This window comes from Neolamprologus brichardi, chromosome 7 (genome assembly GCF_056152115.1).
Source record: "Neolamprologus brichardi isolate AB-2024 chromosome 7, ASM5615211v1, whole genome shotgun sequence".
Taxonomy (NCBI): Eukaryota; Metazoa; Chordata; class Actinopteri; order Cichliformes; family Cichlidae; genus Neolamprologus; species Neolamprologus brichardi.
The window spans coordinates 66,409,403-66,430,878 of record NC_142110.1 but is presented as its reverse complement, the minus strand read 5'-3'; the positions used below and the strand labels follow the sequence as shown (position 1 = coordinate 66,430,878).

General features: G+C 44.5%; 2 protein-coding genes and 2 non-coding genes across 4 annotated transcripts in view; 2 read left to right on the top strand and 2 right to left on the bottom strand.

The window, feature by feature from the left end:
- The window catches only part of zfpm1 (zinc finger protein, FOG family member 1), a 123,845-nt gene extending 111,474 nt beyond the window's left edge, over window positions 1-12,371 (top strand). Inside the window, exons 5-9 of the mRNA XM_087844181.1 lie at window positions 1,804-1,906; window positions 2,066-2,314; window positions 3,985-4,218; window positions 4,299-4,541; window positions 4,758-12,371. Of these exons, the coding sequence (XP_087700307.1) occupies window positions 1,804-1,906; window positions 2,066-2,314; window positions 3,985-4,218; window positions 4,299-4,541; window positions 4,758-7,393 (3,465 nt within the window). The 3' untranslated portion in view covers window positions 7,394-12,371. The remainder of the gene's footprint in view (window positions 1-1,803; window positions 1,907-2,065; window positions 2,315-3,984; window positions 4,219-4,298; window positions 4,542-4,757) is intronic.
- Window positions 12,372-12,378: 7 nt separating this feature from the next.
- Window positions 12,379-12,470, bottom strand: trnar-ucu (transfer RNA arginine (anticodon UCU)). Its single transcript is given in 2 exon segments — window positions 12,379-12,414; window positions 12,434-12,470. It is a non-coding gene; the product is annotated as a tRNA-Arg (tRNA).
- A 1,036-nt stretch (window positions 12,471-13,506) lies between these two features.
- Window positions 13,507-13,598, bottom strand: trnak-uuu (transfer RNA lysine (anticodon UUU)). Its single transcript is given in 2 exon segments — window positions 13,507-13,542; window positions 13,562-13,598. It is a non-coding gene; the product is annotated as a tRNA-Lys (tRNA).
- Window positions 13,599-15,613: 2,015 nt separating this feature from the next.
- Window positions 15,614-21,476, top strand: LOC102795601 (E3 ubiquitin-protein ligase TRIM39-like). The gene is made up of 2 exons (XM_006803929.3): window positions 15,614-15,693; window positions 18,906-21,476. Exons 1-2 carry the CDS (start codon window positions 15,614-15,616, stop codon window positions 20,488-20,490), a joined length of 1,665 nt encoding a protein of 554 aa, XP_006803992.2. The 3' UTR covers window positions 20,491-21,476.

Here is a 21,476-nt window from a genome sequence, read left to right as displayed (position 1 = left end):
CTCTTTGTCCAGTGTATCCACCGTGGATCTTATTATGGCTGCCCTTTGAATAGCCGCCTGTCGACTTCATCAGATCTTTTTTTCCTCTTCCTTTTCTTCTCTCCTTTCTCCTGAGCTCCCTCTTCCTCTTTTATTCCTCTTTTTTCTTCATTTTCGGGGTTGCTTTGTTCCGCTTGTGCTCCCTCATTTCCTTCTGGGGCTGTAATCATCCTCCGCTCACTCACGGCCTTTTCATAAACCGGTGTTTACCGCTGGCCGCACACTGGATACTCACGTGTGGCTGTGTCGTCCCAGCTGGCTGCAATTAATGCTTTGATTTTGGTGATTATCTGCTGGTAGTTAAAAGAAGAGCGGTAATACTTGAAGAAGACAATAGCAGATGTTTTACTTGATTTGGCGCTGATGTTTAGACGACAGGTTGAATTTGGGCTTGGGCGTGCTTTAAAGGGGTTTTCCCCAGTAACATGTTTATTCATGTTTATCATGAAACAAATTAGATATCTAATCTGGGAGGGGGGGGGGGGGGGGGGGGGGGGGTCACAATGAGTAAACCACGCATCATCACGTGACGACACCAGAGTTTGGATGATCATTTTCAAGCTTTGTGGAAGCCCAGAATTTAAATGTGGCATCATGGAGCAAAAGCTAGTTGTGGCTGTGGCTCAGGTGGGAGAGCAAGCTGCTGATTGGAAGGTTGGTGGTTTGATCCCTGACTTCTCCAGTCTGCATGTCAAATATCGTTGGGCAAGATACTAACCCCAAGTTTCCCAAACTAATCTACATTCACACTCCGATGAACACATCGGAGTGTGAATGTAGATTAGTTTGCACTTGTGTTTAGAAGTGCATGTGTTGTATACAGCGCTTTGAGCACTGTGGGAGAGTAGAAAGGCGCTATATGAGAATTCTGTCTTGAAAGGTGCTATATAAATAAAAAATTATTTATTTATTTTCTCATTTAATGTCAGATTTTAATTATATGCTTCATGATCTGATTGATAGTCTGATTTTGCCGTGTTTTTTTACACTAAGAATAAATCCAGAGGAAGAGAGAGGTTCTTTGTGATTTCAGCTGATGATAAATATAATAGTAGGATTTTTCCTGCTACTATTATATCGTCATAAGTTTGGATATTTTATCCCCCACAATCAAAAGACATGAATAAAAGATCTCATTATGGAGGAAAAAATCTGTCGAAGTGCTTAGAACGTAAATTAACTTTTATTTTGAAAATATAAATTCTTCCCAGACATTGATCTGTTAATCAGTCAGGAGTAGATATACATATATACAATGATACCGTAATAGGTGGAATAAATGACAAAAAAAAAAAGAATTATGAGAATTTAGCCTCCGCTTCAGAACATTTTCCACAACTCACCCAGAAACTGAGCAGGTCTCTAAAACCGAAATGATCCGATGACCGTCTGAGAGAAAATTAACAATTTTATCTTAAAAACAAAAGTGACTCATAAACACAGCATCTTGGGACTTTTGATGAACCCATTTGGTTTCTTTGTTTAACTTCCTAAAATATTCTTGATGCTCCACGTTTGATTTAGCAAAGATTATACACCGGGTCCTCTTCCTGACACACACCCCCCCATTTATCCGCGTTCTGGACCGGCGGTAGGGGTGCACCGACTTGTGTGTTGTCAGTTGCAGCCTTGTGAATCTGCTGTGATGCAAAACGAGTAACAAGAACCCTTTGTGTGTGTTTGTTGTGTGTTGGTTGACAGGCAAGAATAAAAACCTTGGCTGTGATCAGTCTGATCAATGAAAACTGTTCTTTGTGTGTGCAGAACATTCGGATGACCGTCGTGTGTGAAGATCCAGATTGTTGGATTAGTCGCCTCCCTCTGACCTCCGACGCCTCTGCAGCAAACTGCTCTATCTACAGCCAAGGTGACTTTTTTTCTAATGCACGACAATACGATATTTATTTTCTAGCTGCCTTCAAAATCAGAATCTGTGTATCAAACAGCAGAAAGCTGAGATCAAACACAACCTGTGCGTTTTATGCTGCCAGATTTCCAGTTGTTACTCCCTCCTGTTTGTTTTCAGGCGAGGACTTGTTCTGTAAGGTGATGAAAGAGCTTACGGCCGGTGAAAGGCTCGTGGCGTTCGTGCCTCCTGTTCCGCTGGGCTCCTCCTCTCCGGTGGCCCAAGGCTCTCCTCCACTGAGCCTTGTCGCCCACAAACAACCTGTGGTGAAGGAGGAGCCGTCGTACCCGGCGGCGCTGCACTCAGAGATCCAGCTCCTCCCGCAGCAAGCTGGCATGGCAGCAATCTTGGCTACTGCTGTTGTCAATAGTGAGTGTTGTATTCAAATCGCATTCACGAAAAGAGCATTTTAAGTTCAACTGGCTGTTTGCAGAACATTACATATTTTCAATTAATTTCAAATGAGGCAAAAATGTATCAGATATATGTTCGAACTCGAGACCTTAAGGCTCAGGCTGTATCACAATTCAGGGTCTGCAGCCTTAAAGTACGCAGCCTCAACGATCCTCAAGGGCCGCGTACTCAAAGACCGTTAAGGCCGTAAGTGCGAGGCTTGTGAAATGGGACGGTGTAGCCTCCGTTGCACTGCCCAGGTTGCCTAGCAACCATGATACTAACAGCTGGAAACGTTTCATACAGCTTTGTTTGACAGAAATGAAGGAGAAAATCTTATGTTCATGTGTTTGTTTGTTTCTACATGAGCTTTGATCATTCTCTGATTAAGCTCAGCTATTGAACGGCGTATATTTTAAAGTAAAGGCTTTAAAACCAAGTTAGTACAAACGTCACTAATGTCACATAACTTTGCCGACATGTGGCCAACAGGAATGTTTTAATGATCTTCGTTAGTAAACATTTGCACATAAATAAGTGACATAATATTCAGTACTTACTTAAAGTTTACTCTTCGTGCGCTCCTCATCTGCCGTTTTTTTTTTTCGGCAAAATTATCCACACCCACCGCCGCGCTATGCATTCTGGGATATGTTGGCCACGAAGTCTACACCGCCACGTCCTTAAAATTCAGGGAAATGAAGGACGCATTTGAGGGCCGCATTTCGAGCAGCCTTCGAATTGGGACAGCCTTCGTCGCGTCGCGGTGACATAATCGGCCTTAAAATGCAGCCTTTAAGGCTGCAGACCCTGAATTGGGATACAGCCTCAGTGTCCTGCAGGTTTAAGATCTCACCCTGGGTCAACACACCTGAATCAAATGATTCGTTTATTACCAGGCCTCTGGAGAACGTCAAACTGGTACCTGCGGCTGTTGTGACTTACTGAAATGTACTTTGTTATATGAATGTAATGTTCTCTTCAGTCACAAGATGGCACTGTAGCGCTTTTAAAACCAGCTGATAGTTTGTGCCTTCCACTTTAAAGTTTGACGTCTGATTAATGGTCAGATAATTCACAATCATCACACACCGGTAGATCTGGTGCCTCTGTGGCAGGAGACTTCTGAAAAAAGGCTTCTGTGGTGTGCACACACATACTCACCTGCCACTGTATTAGGTACACCTGGGTAGTACCTAATGGACCTCCTTTTTCCTTCAGACATGTGTGCAACAAGGTGCTGGATTCCCTTTAAACTACAGATGTTTTTGTGGGAAAATCCCACTAAATCAGAGGTTCTGATACTTGAGCTTCGGTAGGTTGATGTAACCATGGCTACATGCCTAAATCCATGAAGTTTCTGCCATGTGATTGGCCGACTAGATATTGGTTTATTGACGAGCAGTTGAACTGGTTTAAGTAATGAAGTGAGTACATTTGGAAATAGTCTGTAGTAATTGAAAATGTATACATATCTCAAAACTGTAAACCACAAGTCTGTGAGATTAACTTTGTATAACTTTAGCAGGCAAACTTAACCTCATCCTTACTTTTGCTAATTAAGCTAGCGCTTTTCAGGTTCTTGAACCAATATTTGTGTCTGTGTTTGACTGACTAGCTCGTGTGAACTTGTTTTTGCTGAACAGAGGATATTTTCCCATGTAAGGACTGTGGGATCTGGTACCGTAGTGAGAGGAACCTGCAGGCCCATCTTATGTACTATTGTGCCAGCCGACAGAAGCAGCCAGCTGCAGCTTCCTCCCCTCCACAAGACAAACCCAAGGAGTCCTACCCCAATGAACGCATCTGCCCCTTCCCGCAGTGCAACAAGAGCTGCCCCAGTGCCAGCTCACTCGAGATCCACATGCGCACACACAGTGGTGAGAGCAGTATTTATATCTATGCATAAAAGGGTCAGAGCATCTGGGCCTGACTGTTATCCTTCTCCATCCTTCCACAGGCGAGCGTCCATTTGTCTGTCTCATCTGTCTGTCAGCATTCACCACTAAAGCGAACTGTGAGCGGCACCTTAAGGTCCATACGGACACCCTGAACGGGGTGTGTCACGGCTGCGGCTTCGTCTCCACCACGAGGGACATCCTCTACAGCCATCTGGTCACCAGCCACATGGTTTGCCAGCCTGGATCTCGCAGTGAGGTGTACTCTCCGGGGCCAGGTCTCCCTAAGCTACCCCTGTCCATCGGTAAGTCATTCCCTCATATTCTGTTATTTTTTATACTTGGATTACGTAGCAGTAACTTTAAAAGGTTCACTGCTGGAAAGCCGTGCTTGGCCCTTTTTTGTCCTTTAACCCTCCTGAGATTGTTGGAAATTTTGGACATGTTTAATCTTAATCATGTTTAAGTTATTCAAATGTAAGCGACTGTTTTAATTTACTAACCTTGACTCTCCTGTTAAGGTCTGAGTCCAGGAGACTCTGGTGTCGTGCTGAAGTGTCAAGTTTGTGGCCACAACGCTGACTCGCCTGCTCAGCTCCAGCAACATGTACGAACTCACCTGGAAGTCAGGGTCCCGGCTGAAAGAAGCCCTACTCCTCGTCAGAGTACCCCATCGTCGGTCGACCACCCCCAACCGTCTCCCCCGGAGAAGGAACCCCTGGCTTCATCCAGCCCAGGCACGAACGGAGGCTCAGCCACTCCTCGAGACTGCAGTCCTGCTGATGACCAGATCCTGGAGTTAAAGATCAAAGAGGAGCCTCATTCAGATTCAGACACAGAAGAGCAGAAAATGGAGATTAAGGAGGATGGAGAGGAGGAGGAGGAGGAGGAGATGGGTGAAGAGGAGGTAGATCAAGAGGCAGGAAGGAACATAAAAGAGGTGCAAACGACCTCCTCCAGCCAAACATCGAACTCGCCGAAGAGTCCAGCTACAACAACGGTGAAGGCAGAACCCACTAGTCCCACCCCTGGTTCTAGCCCCGCCCATATGGGAGGTGCAGGCTCAGTTGTTCCAGGAGGAGCGCTGTTCCTGCCTCAGTACATGTTTAACCCCGAGGCAGCCATCCTGCCTCAGGCCTCGGAGATCCTGGCTAAAATGTCAGAGATGGTCCACAGTCGCCTAAAGCAGGGCCAGACGGTCGCCCAGAACAACGCCGCAGCCTTCTTTCCTTCTGGACCGACTGCACCCACGGCGACAGCCACTCCACCTCACAAAGGAGCTACCTGCTTCGAGTGCGATATCACCTTCAATAACATCAACAATTTCTATGCACACAAGAGGCTTTATTGCTCAAGCAGGCATCAAGGCGAAGGCGCATCCTCAGCCTCGGGCGCCGCATTGACTAGAGACGCAGCCTCGGCCGCCGCGCCTTCTGCTGGGACACGCGGCTCATCTGCATCTCCTCAGGGCGGAGCGTCAAGCAGGGCCGCCTCTGCCTCGCCGTCTGACTCCGAGACTCCTGCAGGAAGTGGAGCAGCAGAATCCAGGAGGGTGCTGGAGGTGAAGACCGAACCTCCAGCGGGGACAGAGGGAATCCCGTCCTCTTCTGAAGGGGAAGGTGCAGGTACGAGTGTGGGAGGCGGAGGAGGAGGACGAGCAAGTGAAGGCAGCCAGAGTCCTGCTAGCGGTTCCACAGAGGACCTTGACGACGATCCCAACAGAACCTTCTGCGAAGCCTGCAACATCCGTTTCAGCCGTCACGACAACTACACTGTCCACAAACGTTTCTACTGTGCGTCGCGCCACGACCCGTCCAACCAGAGAGCCGTACACATGGCCAAGACCACCAACACAGCCGCCTTCATTCCGCAGCCCATCCGAACACGCAAAAGAAAGAAGATGTATGAGATTCACATGGCGAGAACCGAGGCGTTAGCTAACGCTGCCGCTGCTGCAGCGGCAGCTGCAGCCACTGCCGCCGCCTCTGCTCCATCCCCCTCGGTTCTGGGCTTGGTAGTAAAGCAGGAAGTCTCTCCCAGTGGTGCAGGTGGCTCAAGCCCCGAAGGAGATGGCCCAATCGACCTGAGCAAGAGGCCCCGTCTCAGAGATGCTCCACGGCACGGCAGCAGCGGCGGCGGCAGCAGCATTCTCCCAGCCCTGCCTCTCACCGACTACCACAAGTGCACAGCCTGCAGCATCAGTTTCAACAGTATTGAGAACTACCTGGCTCATAAAACATACTACTGCCCCGCCACCACCCTCCAACCCCACACTTTGGAGCAGCTTCACAGGCTCAAGAGATCAGCCTCCACCTCTCCAAAAAGCAGGCCTCAGCAGGAGCGTTCGGATCTCCTGCACCCTGTGGAGAATAAAGCTCACCCAGCTGAGTGGGTGGCCCAGGCTCAGGGCACGTCATCCAGTCCTCACACCTCTGCCTTACCCGCCTCGGATGCTGCATCTCCTTTGCATACGAATACCACACTTGCAGCCTCTCCAGGAGCTGGAGCCAAAAGCGTGGTCACGGCTTCTGCTCAGATGGTCTGCCCATACTGTCCCAACAGGCCCATCGCTGGTGACTTGATGGAGCATTTCAAGACTACCCACGGGCTGGTCGTAACCATTCAGCCACCCCAGGAGACTCTGCCCCATCTGGGCAGAACAGCGAGCCGCAGCCCGAGCCTGAGTCCCAGGGACGGAGCCGCCGCAGCGACTTCAGCCACTCCAACCAACCAGGCCAGACTTGTCTCTCGAGTTCACAGAGACAGCATCAACGGGCAGGGTCGGAGTGGTACAGCTTCCCCCGTTTCGCCCCTAGTGAACGGCAGCCCCTCCGCCGGGGGCGGATCACCGTTAGCCAGTTCTCCTCTGCCTGTGTCTCCCCCAAGGGCTCCGTCTCTGACTTTGTCACCTGTGCCTGAGGTCCTGAGGGAGAAGCTGGGATCGTCACACGTTCCGGACAAGGCCGCCCAGACCGCGGCCTCCCACGCGATCCCCGTACCCAGCGTCAGTCCTAAAACCACCCCGGTCATCTCCCCCGTGCAGAACGGTAACTCGCGCTTCTGTCGGCTGTGCAACATCAAGTTCAGCAGCCTCTCCACGTTCATAGCTCACAAGAAATACTACTGCTCTTCCCACAGTGCCGAACACGTTAAGTGAGCTAAGACACTTTTGATTTTTCCCTTCCCTTTCATCTTTCTGAGCGGAAGTTTTCCTTCACTAAGTTTTAAATGGCTCAGAGGGTCCTCCTCCCCCGCCAGTGTCCCACATAGGTGCCAAAACGGGTGGCATCACCACGAATGACAGTGAACGACTGTTACTCACCTGGCAAGGCCTGATGCCTGGCTCCTCCGGAGCAGAATTCCCAGGTGGTGTTACTCACATACAGAAACTGAAACTCCTCCTATGGGTCAAAGTGTGTAGTACACTAAGAGCTGAGACACATGCTACCTGCACACTGGTGTGCCCTCGTCCCGAAGATCACTCTTTGTACACCAGTCGCCGATTCAACACTTACCACACCCTCGCCTCACAGTAGTGTTATTATGGGACGCTAAATAGATGTATGTCAACAAAACCTTTTTTCCGTCTCTGAACTGAGCTTTTCATGGCAGTAATTCCATTCTGACTGATGATGATGATGATGATAGTGCATCTCCAGTGTTTCCCCGCCCCCTGAGCTCTTTTACGTTCCCAGACCTAAACGGAGGAATCACTTCTCTCGTGTGGAAAAAAAAAAGACTTGATCATTGTTGATGTTTTTATTATCTGTGCATAGTGTATGATGTCTGAAAAGAAAAGAATTCTATGCTTTTGGGTTCAACACTGGCTCTTTTCTGCTTACTAGAGAAGCTGAGGCATTTTAGCTGACACGCAGATACGTGCTATCATGATGTTACTAATTACTGAAGGATAATATTTCAAAATGGGACTTTTTTTTTCCTTTCATACACACAAATTTTTATTTTCTCTGTAAAAAAAAAAAATGCAAGGAAGAAGAAAAAAGATGTGAAATATTTATCTTTTAGTCGTCACTGATTTCATGTCAACAGAAAACTACCTACTTAGTGTCCGAGAGTATTTGTATTTTTTATTTGTATATTTTTCATACTGGTGGAAAGTTTGGATCGGGGTGTGTTGAAGTGAATTTTCTAAGTGTAGATATGTAATATCTTTTCACAGTAATCGCTGGGATCACACTGAACTTTATCATGTTAGTATTTCTCGTTCTGTTAATGTGGGCTGTAATCGACGCCGTCTGAAAACCAGCACAGCTTTTCCTTTTTTTGTCTTTCTATTTTTAACCCCACGATTCGTGCAGAACAGCCGTTCGTTTCCACGCCGTCACGTCCGAACATTGAAGGGAGCTCGTTGGACACTGCTGCGTTCACACTTTGGTGAGAGTGACGAAGCTTTCCACATTTTTAGGTTACGCGAAAATCCACATTTTCAGTAAGATGTTTGTCTTCAGACACACACACACAGCTTTACATTATTTGTTGCAAACTTCACTCTCATACTAAGGCATATTTATTATTATGATTGTACTTCTCTCCGGCAATGAAGGCAAAACAGTGAACAGTCACATGTTGGTGTAAGACAAAAGAAAAGTAAGCACATATAACCATATGTTGTGGCTGTGGTGTGTGTGTGTGTGTCTCATTTGTGCACAGACACACCAGATGTTCCCGTGCTGCTGTTGCAGTTGCAATACAGTGTTACCTAGAACTGTGAATTACTTTTTATTTTTCCGACTGTGATGCAAACTAACCTGTAGCTGCCGAGGGGTAAAAATCTGCATCTACATCACAGCGTTTATCTCCCCCCCAACCCCCGCCCCCCCAGCTTCTCTCAGGTTTTTAGCTCTTTTCATTGTGAGTAGGGATGGAACGATACCAATTTTTTCAAACCGATACGATACCGATACTTGGATCTGAGTACTTGCCGATACAGAGTACAAAAACCGATACTTCTACCACACACACACACACACACACACAGGCATTGGCTGGTCATCCAGAGCGATAAAATGAGTCAGAGCCTCTGTTATTTTAACTGTCTGTGGATTTTCTCTTGACATTTTTCATCGCTTTTCCAAAACCTGAGTTAAAGTTGGCTGTTCTGGTCCACACTGCTGACATTTTGTTTAGCCTAGCTACAGCAGCCTCCAGTTTCTCTTTTTTATCTGGAGCCGCCAGTCTCACTCGCCTTCCCTGTGCCTGTTTAGCGCGGGATGTCCCCCTAGTGGCCAATCTAAAAAACTACAACAGAAATGACAAGCCACCCTCTGATTAATGAAATAAGTTGGTATCGGTTCATGGTATCGGTTAACTTTTACGAGTATGAGTACACACACATTTTACAGTATCGGCCCCGATACCCGATACCAGTATCGGTGTACCCGATATACCAGTATCGGTATCGGGGTATCGGGGCCCCGATACCCGATACCAGTATCGGTATACCCGATATACCAGTATCGGTATCGGTATCGGTGCATCCCTAATTGTGAGCCATTAAAACCGACTCAGACTTTCAAGCGACACTAAAAGTACAGTTTTAAATAGCAGACTGTTAACAAGCCCCAGGAACCCCACCGCCATGTCTTCAAGAAACAAATCTAAATGTAAAGTAATAGAACTAAAATCATTCCTGCTTTTCACAGACTCCTTAAATATTCAGCCAAATTTCACTTTACTTTTTTGACAGTGTGAGTTGTCCATCTTTATATACAGTCTGTGTTGTGATCCTGACGCGACTGGTTTGAGGTCTCGTCTACGCATTAAGTATTTTTTTAAGATGCAGCTTTCGGCCCCTCGCAGACGGTTCCAGATGACTGAAAATGGGCCTCATTCAGAAATTCAGGAGCCATTTAATGTCACGATCCCCCGTGTTTACATGGTTTTCTTCACGACTTTAAGCTTGTGGTTATTTCGCCAACTTGTTGGTTTGGCATGCTCTTAACAGCACTTGGATTTTGTTTTTGCATTTAACGCAGACACAAATCCACGTGTGTGGAACTAAAGCTGTAGTAGAATTTGGACCTGGTCCGACTGATTGGTGTCCCGGGAGCTGCAAAGATGTTAATGGAACAGGTGTAATATCACCAAGAAAGCTTTTTGTGCGTCCATCCATACTGAAGGGGTTTTTCTGCAGGGAAGCAGTGGATCACCTGGTTTTAAGAGTCTTCAGCTGTTTACAAATTCAGGGGGAAACGTGCACCTACAACCTGGGGGTGTAAAGGGGCTAAAGGAGCATCATATTTGGGGTCAGAGGTCACTGGAAAATTCTCATAAGTAACCTTTAAAGATGTAAGAAACAAGGCAAAGCAGTTATTTACATCCTGCAGTCACAGCAAGATTAGAAAACTAAAAGCAGAACCCTTTTTTATGCTGTGTTCTTCTTCAGAATCTCCTCAGAAACTTTGTTTTTGCCTCTAAATATCCACATTTTTGTAGTTGGTCTCTGTTTTTTTAAAGATGTTGTTTCAGAGACACTGGACCAAAACAGTAACATAACACAGTGTAGAACAAAATGATTGACCAGTTTTAAAGGATACATATAGCGACTCGGTGGTTTCCATACCTTGCTTTTAAAACCTACGATTATATCATATAGATTCATTTTTCATAATTCCAGTTCTTTTTAAATTTAGGAGACATTACCTGTTCCTGTTTAGCTTGGAGCACCAGTGCACCAGACTCATCACACTGCTGTTTACAGCTGTGGTCTTAAAAGTAGAGAGAAGAACACGCCATGAGCCACTTTTTCACTGCAGGAACTTTGCAGGAACCTTTGGAGGAGCTCAGGGTGTTTTCACTGTTGGGACTAGGGTCTAAATGAAGTTCTAGGGGTTTTTGTTTGTTTTTTTAAACTCTGAAAGTCCCTGTTCAGGAGGTAGCCCCACCCCCAAAAATTCCTGAGCTTTTTTGGGGGTTGGGTACTTGCTTTCTGAGCTTTTCTGATTGGTCGACTATTCCTAACATTTTAAGCTAGTCTATGTCAGCATCTGCAAAAGCTTTTAAAATCATTTTGCTTTCATTTTGGTCGAGCATTTCTCGACTCATGCCTTCAGTGACTGTTTGCAAAGTTGTAAATCACGAGCGACAGCAGCATCGTTGAATCTCTTCAACGCTGACTGCTGTTATGCAGTCCCCTGTCCCTCACATTACATGCCATTGTCGTCTGCGTTGTTGTATAATCTGTAGCTTGGGGAATGACGTGTAAAAGCTTCCTTGCGTCCATGCAGAGGCCTGACTTTCTTAATCGTCGCAGGTCCTCACACCACAGTGGAAATGCAGAAACCCAATGATCTAATGGACCTTTTAGTTCCTTGAAAGACGTTCCTGGCACTAAAGGTTTTTGGTAGCTGCAGTCATGTCACCTAGTTACAAATGGAGGAACTGAGTGCTGAGAAACCACCCTTAGATCTTGCCGCCTTTTCGTTGCACTGTTGTATAAAAACATGCTGAATGTTTTAGTTTTAGCTGCTTTTTTTTTTTTTTTTTTTTGGTAACGTATTTATGTTTTACGGCACTTTTTCCCGTCCAGAATGCATCCTAGCTCTACCTTGAAGGACGTTTCTGAAAGATTTTAAACCTTGAATAAAACCTTTCTTTGTTTAATTGTAAACCTTTTTTTTAAATGATTTCTTTGATGTCTGTAACGGAGAAAATCACAATGAATGTCAACACTTTTATGTCCATATTTTTCATTTCAGTTCCACTACACTCATCCAAACTATGCATGGGAAATAAAAAAAAGTTCTGAGAGACACTGATGAGAAGTGTGGCTGTATTTCTCTCTTTGGTGTGATTGCATTTCTTCGGCTTTTAGGGGCAGCTTTAGTACTCGCTTGTGTCTTGTCACTCTTAAATCACAAAGGTTCTACTTTGCAGGTTCTGTTTAACAGTTTGTTAATTTCACATAAAATATAGTATTTGTATATAAAGCAGAGTAAGTCTGCCCTCTAGTGGAGGGTATCACAAAAAGCAGCCTGAAGCCATAGTAGGGCGTGATAGACTCTGTCAATGATTTTGTTTATGTGAGTGATGGGTCTGTGTTTGACCTGACCACCTTAATAAAGCTGTTTTCCAATACTGGTCAATTGAAGTGCTTATTAATAGAACTTAAATTACAGGCATTGACTCTGGTGGGACTCGAACCCACAACCTTTGAATTCCTTCCTCCGTTCTTTGCTAGAAGTCCAACGCGCTATCCATTGCGCCACAGAGCCCTTTGAAGCTCAGTTTGTCATTTAATTGTTTATCTATTGAGTGATTAGATTAGATTAGATTAGATAAAAACTTTATTAATCCCTCGGGATTAATAAAGTTTTTATCTAACTTTACTTTGAGGTATGAATGGCCGAGCAGGTACAGGTTGAAAATTCATATTTGAAAACATAAGGCCCGTCCTTATCTTTCTAATCTCTTTTTTAAAAAATCCTGCACCACCATAATGTTAATGTTTGGGGTTTTTTATGTTATGTTTGTTGTAACTGTGTGTGAGCAGGTGAGAAGCAGCACCCTCTAGTGGAGATGATCCCAAACAGCAGCCTGCAGCCACAGAAGGGCATGATAGAGTCTGACAGTGAAGCAACTTGTTTTTAAACCTTAAATATACATCTCAAGTTCTCCAGAGTCAGAGTGATGTTTACAGATGGCTGTCCTCCATGATGCTCTGCTCCAGTGTGAATGACTGCAGCTCATGTTTTTCCTTTTCATGCATAAATGGAGTACAAAAATGACATGAAACTGGAACGTGTGTTTTTGATTCAAAATGCTTGCTTGGAAAACTTTGAGAAAAACTTTTTGTACAGTTTTACTCTGTGTTAGAGATCAGTCAATATGATGAATTCATTAGATAACTGAGATTAAGATAGTCAACACCCCTGCTGATGCATTAGATTCTCCACATATAAACTGGACATAGAAACAAATCATAAGGGGTCCCTGGATGATCTAAAAGTAGATGCAGTCATGTGATTTTCTGAAAATGTGTAAAGGTTTTAAAACACAACTCCTGATGATGTGTAAAATACATATTTAATGTTAGTGGTTAAATAAGCTGATTTATTGAAATTAAAAAGGAAGCTCAGTGACTGTACCACATATCTTCAGCAGTGCCAAGTGAAACAGCTACATGAGTCACATGTCAGGTGATGATTGGCTGTTCACAAGGCTACAGGCAGATCTAAAGAGGGTGAGTTAGACAATATTGGTAAGGCACTTTCACATCACTGAACCAATGAAGTGCTAATTAATAGAAATTGACTCTAGTGGGACTTGAACCCACAACCTTTGAATTACTTCCTCTTTGCTCTTCTAAAAGTCCAGTGCGCTCTCCATTGCACCACAGAGCCCTGAGTGGAAGCAAAAGTTCAAGATTTCACAGCCAGTGCAGGTGGACTTAGGTTAGCAAAAATGGACGTGTGCAGGTCTGTGGCCTCGAGGGCAGATCTACCCTAAAATTATTAAATTAAAATAAGGTGGCATTAACACTTTGAGCTCAGCAACAATTAAAATTAAATATAAGTTTTTACAGTAAAATAATATATAACTACTAGGAGTTTATGTTTTTTCGTGTGATTTCGGATCAACACAGTATGTCAGTGAAAAAATAACTGTAAATTCAGACATGTGAGGTTGAGCTGAAAAGAATGATACCAAACAAGGCAAGGTAAAAAAAAAAAAAAATACGATGAAATAAAATAAAATAAAACCATCTGAAGATGAAATACAAATGTAAGATTAAATTTCAAATGGCCAATTATATTTTAGACCTCACAGGGTTAACCCAACAAATCATCAAACATTATGTTTACATTTTTGTTCCTGACAGCCACCACACGTTGTGCAGCTTTCTGGATTTTATACTTCCTGGCAAGGGCGTAGATTTGGTTTTGGCGTTGGTGGGGACGGATGATTAACCACCAAACCATGTTTCTTTTTTTTTCCTTTTTGTCTTTGCTTCTTGATAAAAAAGAAAAAAGAGAATTATACTTGCCTACATATGCTATTCTACATTCTTTTAAAGCATTTAAAATTACAATTCATAGTTTTATATGTGAATTATATAATGTTAAATTACTGTTAAACAAATGACTGACTAAGTATTTTAGACTTTAGTTTACTTCAGCCATATTCCATATAAATCAGGTATCATACAAAAATAAAAAATAGCTTCAAATACAGAATAAAATAAAAGAATATGACTTTAAGGACTTAACAACATTACTTCAGTTATAGTACACCAACATCTCTGATACATTAGCACTAAGGGAACACTGAATGACCTGCTGGCTTTTGTCCATAAAACTACTCGTCTAAGATTACCACAAAGTAAAAGATCTCTCAGCAAAATTATGCAATATTTTAGGCACTATTGCTCTGATCAACTCAGTGAGCTGAGATTTTTTTATTCTAAACATGAACTACTGTTACAGCAACAGACATGGACTACATGTCCCACACAACAACTCAACGTCCACTATGTGAAGCAGCCAAACACATGCCTGCTCCTCTTGTTAACTGAGATAAACTGCTGGCATATTTGTTTAACATCTATACCGTCCAGTGTCTCCTGGTGGACACACAGCAGCATTGTTTAAACTCATTTGAGTCATTGTTGACCTTACCCATCTTTTTAGTCTTGAGTCTTAGTCTAGAGCTCTGAAGCTTCTTTCAGAGCTTTCTGAGCTACAACATGGCAGAGCTGCTTCTGTCACCTGATGAATAACAGTGAGACATTCCCACAGTCACACATGTGCTTCAAATACAGTCATGAACCACCAAGTCATCATCCAATTCCACCTGTGATCTTGTGTCACCATTACTCTCTGAGCTTTGTGTTGGTTCTTCTGTCACCTGACAAACAGGACATACATGACAATAAGAATAAAATGTGGAGCTGCTTCAGTGTTTCTGTCACTTTGTGCAGATCTTGACTCATCAGTAATGTTTGTAGGCTGAGTGCATTTTAAAAACAATTTGTGCAAACTGCACTACAAGGTGGAATATTTGCAAAATCATGACTACCTCATGATATATTGTCTCAAAAATGAACCCTATGAATACGTCAGTGTCATTAGGATGAAATTATTGTGTCACCAACATTTTAATGTTAGACATATAATTCTAACAGCCTCTGTAAACTAATATCCTGGCTGCTCGAGGCTGCCGTTTTCTCTGACAGTTTCAATCAAAATTAGAAATGCTGCTCTGAGACTGAGAGAACTAATAGTGCTGCCTGCTGTGCAGTTAGTTTCCAAAATACTTTTTCCATGCCAGCCTAAGAAAATTTCTCTAGATCCGCCCCTGCACAGAGCTGGATTAATCGGCTGAAAGAGGAGAAGAGTTTCAACGTCATGTTCCTGAAATGAAACTGAGGGTTTATCAGACCAACAGGTGGCTGCAGACAAGTGTCTCTGTCAGTCAGAGAGCCTCTACACAACAGCGGTGAGTGCAGCAGATTCAATTTAAGGGTTGAAAATTCAGCAATGATGCAAAATTTAAGCTTATTATTCTGTGCTGTGTCTTGTCAAATTACACTCTCAGTTGCTGTCAAAAGCAAAGGTGGGAAAATGATAAAAAATTAGAATTTTGTACAATTTTCAGGTATCTGTACTTGACTTGAGTGTTTTTTGATGCGTGCAAACACCGGAACAACTGCAGGTGTCCGTAAGTTACGGTATTTCAGCATCGAGCTAGCCCTACTGAAGAAGAGTGCGCATGAGGGAATTACTTTCTTTTTAAGTGGTTGTATTTGTAATTTACAAATACAACGTTTCTATTGTAAGAAGTGTCGCCTGGCAGTTTGCTGCCTTCTGTCGTGTGATTGGCAGAGGAGTTTTAAAAAGGTAGTGGGTGTGTGAGGTGAGGTCAGCTCTCCTCTGTGGGAATGATTTTCAATGAGACACTTTTGTTGTTTGATTCAGATTTAGTATTGTAGCTGCTCGTGTTTAATTTGTATTGTATCCCATCAGTTATAATTGTTCTTGCACAGCTCTCTTTATCCAACGTCTTTTATCACAACAGTGGTCACAAACTGTGTGGTTTTTCTGAACAGCAACACCTGGCGCTAATTGTATCTACCTTAAATACATTCCCAGAAACACACCAAACTGTAAAACACAAAAGGTGACCCCTATTTGTACACATAAGGTAACAACACAAAAAAATGGCCCCGACAGGTCCAGCTGCTGTATTTCACAGGGAGAGAAAAGAAAGAGAGCTAACTTCTCTCAGAGATGGAGAAAGAAGAAGAGAGGTAGATTTAAAGGGAAGGACTGCTCAGTGAGGTTTGATTAACTGGAAATTTAAAGCTTACATGTAAGTCCTCATGTTTTCAAATCAGATATTGTGTCAAGTCATGATAAATAGGTTCGTTTGCGGCCATCTGCTGCACATGCTCCACCACGGTGTCACTATAGATCAGGGGTCCTCAATCCCAGTCCACGAGGGCCGGTGTCCCTGCAGGTTTTAGATGTGTCCTTGATCCATCACAGCTGATTTAAATGGATAAATTACCTCCTCAACATGTCTTGAAGTTCTCCAGAGGCCTGGTATTGAACTAATCATGTGATTCAGGTGTGTTGACCCAGGGTGAGATCTAAAACCTGCAGGGACACCGGCCCTCGTGGACTGGGATTGGGGACCCCTGCTATAGATGATCCCATCATCCAAATAGGCAGCAGCATATGCAGCATGCAGCCACAGCACCCAGTCCATGAGGTGCTGGAATGTGGCCGAGGCTCTGAACAAGCCGAATGGAATTGTATTGAACTGGTACAAACCCTACAGAGTGGAGAAGGCCGTTTTTCCTTGGACTCTGCAGACAAGGGAACCTGCCAGTAGCCCTTGGTTAAATGTCCAACTGGTCCAGGAGTTCATTGACCCGTGGCATGGGATATGCATCACAGCGTGACACTTCATTTACTTTGCAATAGTCTACACAGAACCGTGTAGAGGAGCCATAAACATGCCAGGCTGCATCTCAAAATGATTATTATTCAGCCGCTCCACCAGCCCGTCAGTCTAGTGAGGGGGGTAGACATTGGGCCAAGTCAATTTATTGCTCAATAACTTGCACAGATCCTTCAGTGTGCAAGACTTTAACGACTTGCCCTGGTCAGTCAATATTTCTTTCGGAATACCGACTCGGGAGATGACCTGAAACAGTGCCTGCACCACACTCTTTGCTGAAATTGTGCGCAGTGGCACTGCTCCAGGGTATCGCATTGCACAATCCATCAGAACTAATACAAAGCGATAGGCGCCGGCATTCTGATAAAATGGCCCGATGAGGTCCATGCCGACGCGCTAAAATGGGATCTCCATTAATGGGAGTGGGTGCAAAGGTGCTTTTGGTATGGCCGGCTGGTTAACGAGTTAGCATTCCGGACAGGATGCGCACCAGCAGCGCACATCTGCCTGGATTCCAAGCCAATAAAATCGGGTCATTATTCACTCCAGAGTCTTGTCATATCCCGTATGCTCTGCCATGGTGTATAGTGAGCTGCCTGGAAAATAATTTCTTGGCGGCTTTGTAAATGGCCTGCATTTGTATAGCGCTTTACTCAGTCCCTAAGGACCCTAAGGACGGCTTTGTGACACCAACAACTGGGTGTGTTCCACAACTCACTCGATATAACCTTTCTTTCCACAATACGAAGCGCAGGTAGGTCCACACGGCTTCAGGGCACACCGCAAGACCATCAGTGTCTACCACTTGGTCCAAGGCTGAGCGTAGGGTGTCATCACGAGACTGCTCCAGTGGGAAATCTCCCATGGTGGGAATTTCCGGAGATGATGGGACCTCACTCGAAAGGCCCACCCAGTAGGTCCAGCATGGCCCAGCAGACAGTTCCCCCGCGATGTCGGCGGCAGACTTGGTCCCACCGTCTGGGGCTCTCCCACCAGTATTGGTAGTAGTGGTGGCGCCCACTCCGCCAGAGGCCACTGTCATACCTCTGCAGTGGCCTGCAAGGTCTCCAGGAAGACCTGGGGATTGTCCCTTTCCCCCATCCTGTGCATCGGCACTGTTAGTTGAAAGGGGGTGCAGCGACACCGCAGCCCACACCAGCTGTGAGGTGTGGTTCCTCCCCTAGGAACCACACCTCACAGCGTGAGACTCCCCAAAAGTTGATTCTGTTCATCTGGACGTTTTCAGTGGGAGAAACGTTTTGTCATTCATCCAAGTGACTGAAACCAGCCCACTGAAGGAACAATGGGCTGGGAGGTCAGTTCCTTCATCATTATTATGATGATCGTTAAAATGCAAATTCTCATGACTATTGGTCAACAACCACTGGTCAATGACCATGAGTCCCATTCACAGAGAGTTGGGGAACGGCTGCAATCACAGCATTGTAAGATCATGACAGATGTACCCTTAGGCCCCTCCTCGATTTAGAGATGGTCGTTCCCTTTTCATATAAATGGCCTCCTGGACTCTGACAACAGTACTTAAACTTTTACTAGATTACTTTTTTTTAACAGTAGTATTTGTACTTCTACTTCTACTTCCAAAATTAGAGGTGAATAGGAGGAAGAAAACATAACAAAGAAATCAAGTAAATTATAGCTTCCACACATTGTCTCACTGTTTATTGAATTATTGAACAACAATGCAGTTACAGTTTTTCCTTTCTCTCCATTTATCCTCCCAGTGTGGACATGTCTGCTGCCAGCTGTCTGCTGTCTGAAGACCAGTTTCTGTGCTGCATTTGTCTGGAAGTGTTCACAGATCCAGTCAGTACACCATGTGGACACAACTTCTGCAAGAACTGCATCACTCAGCACTGGAACAGCAGTCCTCTGTGTGAGTGCCCCGTCTGTAAAAGGAAGTACTACACAAGACCCGAGCTCCATGTCAATACTTTCATCTCTGAGATGGCTGCTCAGTTCCAGCTGTCAGCTCAGCAGGAAGCCAGCAGCAGCAGCACGAGGAGATCAGAGCAACAGTCTGCTAAACCTGGAGAAGTTCTCTGTGATGTTTGTACTGGGACCAAACTGAAGGCTCTGAAGTCCTGTCTGGTGTGTCTGACCTCCTACTGTGAGACTCACCTGCAGCCTCATCAGACTGTTTCAGGCCTGAAGAGACATCAGCTGATCGACCCTGTTAAGAGCCTGGAACGAAGGATATGTTCAAAACATGATAAACCGCTGGAGATGTTCTCCAAGACCGATCAGATGTGTGTCTGTGTTGTGTGCTCTGTTTCAGACCACAAGCGCCATGATGTTGTTCCTCTGAAAGAGGAATACAAAGTGAAGAAGGCAGGGCTGGTGAAAAAACAGGCTGAACTTCAAGGAATGATCCTGAAGAGACTGGAGAAGATTCAAGAGGTTAAACGCTCTGTGCAGCTCAGTAAGGAAGAGGCAGACAGAGAGCTGGAGGGGGGTGTTCAGTTCTTCGTTGATTTGATGGAGTCTATAGAGAGAGGTCTGGATGAGCTGACAGAGGCGGTTAAAGAGAAGCAGAGGACAGCAGAGAAACAGGCTGCAGACGTCATCAAGGAGCTCGAGCAGGAAATCTTTGAGCTGACGAAGAGAAGCTCTGAGATGGAGCAACTCTCCAGCTCAGAAGACCACCTCCAGTTCATCCACAACTTCTCTTCTGTGAAAGCTGTTCCACCCACTAAAGACTGGACCAACACCAGTATCCATCCACCTTCATATGAAGGGATGGTGGTGAGAGCTGTGAGTCAGGTGGAGAAGAAGCTGAATGACCAGATGAAGAGTCTGTTTGAGGACGAGCTGAAGAGAGTCCAGTGGTACAGATGTTATGCCGTGCTTGACCCTGATACGGTTCACCCCAGACCCCCCCAGTATAAGGGGAATGATTGTAGATGTGTGTTATCAAATCTGGGTTACTCTTCTGGAAGATTTTATTTTGAGGTCACGGTTGACAAGTGGTCTACGTGGACTTTAGGAGTGACCAGAAAGGATAATGTGAAAGGACAAGTCCAGCTGAGTTCTAGCAACGGTTTCTGGACTTTATGTTTGTGCTCTGATGGGTATGTAGTTTCCACGGAGCCGGCAGTTCACCTGTCCCTGAGGTCGAAGCCTGTGAAGGTGGGCGTGTACGTCCACTACGACGAGGGTCTGGTCTGCTTTTATGACGTCAGCACTGCAGCTCTTATCTACTCCTTCTCTGACTGCTCCTTCACGGAGAAGCTCTACCTGTTCTTCAGTCCCTGTTCCAATGATGGTAATAACATCCACACTGGTGGGTTCGGCTGCGTAATACAATAACCAGAATGATAATGATGTGCACACCTTTTTTATATTTATCAACTTTTTCAAGATTTTGTGTCATAATCTTTTTTTATGATGTACAAGCACTTCCTTTAAGCTCCTAAGACCCAAACTCTTTCATGGCATGCATTTTGAATTTCTCTTTGCTATTTGGGGCGATTGGGACCTGATGAATGTAAAATAAAGAATTACTTGATTTTTTCTTTTGGCCTGATTTTTGTTTTTGAGGAAAATGAGATCCATATATGAGGACATTTAAATTTTGATGGAACAGTTGCAGTATCACGGCCTCGTAGTGGACATCTGGCCCTTGTAGACCAAATTTTAAGTATTTTGAATGGTAAATGGTCTGTATTTGTATAATTCAATTCAATTCAATTCAATTCAGTTTTATTTATATAGCGCCAAATCACAACAAAAGTCGTCTCAAGGTGCTTTACTTGGTCCCTAAGGACCCCAAAGCGCTTTACACATTCAGTCATCCACCCATTCACACACTGGTGATGGCAGCTACATTGTAGCCACAGCTGCCCTGGGGCGCACTGACAGAGGCGAGGCTGCCGGACACTGGCGCCACCGGACCCTAGACAACCCAAAATGTGATGTCCACATATGTAGACACCAGGTCCTAGGAAGTTAAAACTGTTTAAACATCACAGAAAAGGGAAAAGTGGAAAAAATATGGATTATTTTTGTGTGTGTAAATAATCGACTATATGTGGTATGTCCTGGGTCATGAAGCCAGACTTTTGAATTTCTGTAGAATCTGAATCTTTGATTATTTTTCTATGTTCTGTTTGGTTCTTAGTTTATTATTTACTTAATTGTCCCGTCCTGTTCATGTATATGTTGAGGTTTCTGATCTGGGAGAAGCAAATAAAAAGAATTGCTTTGTTTCAGCAACTCTTGATGAAGTTTCTTGTACCAAATAACTGCAAATAAAATGTCCTTTTGCAAGGGAAGAAGTTGTAAGGAAGTCTGTT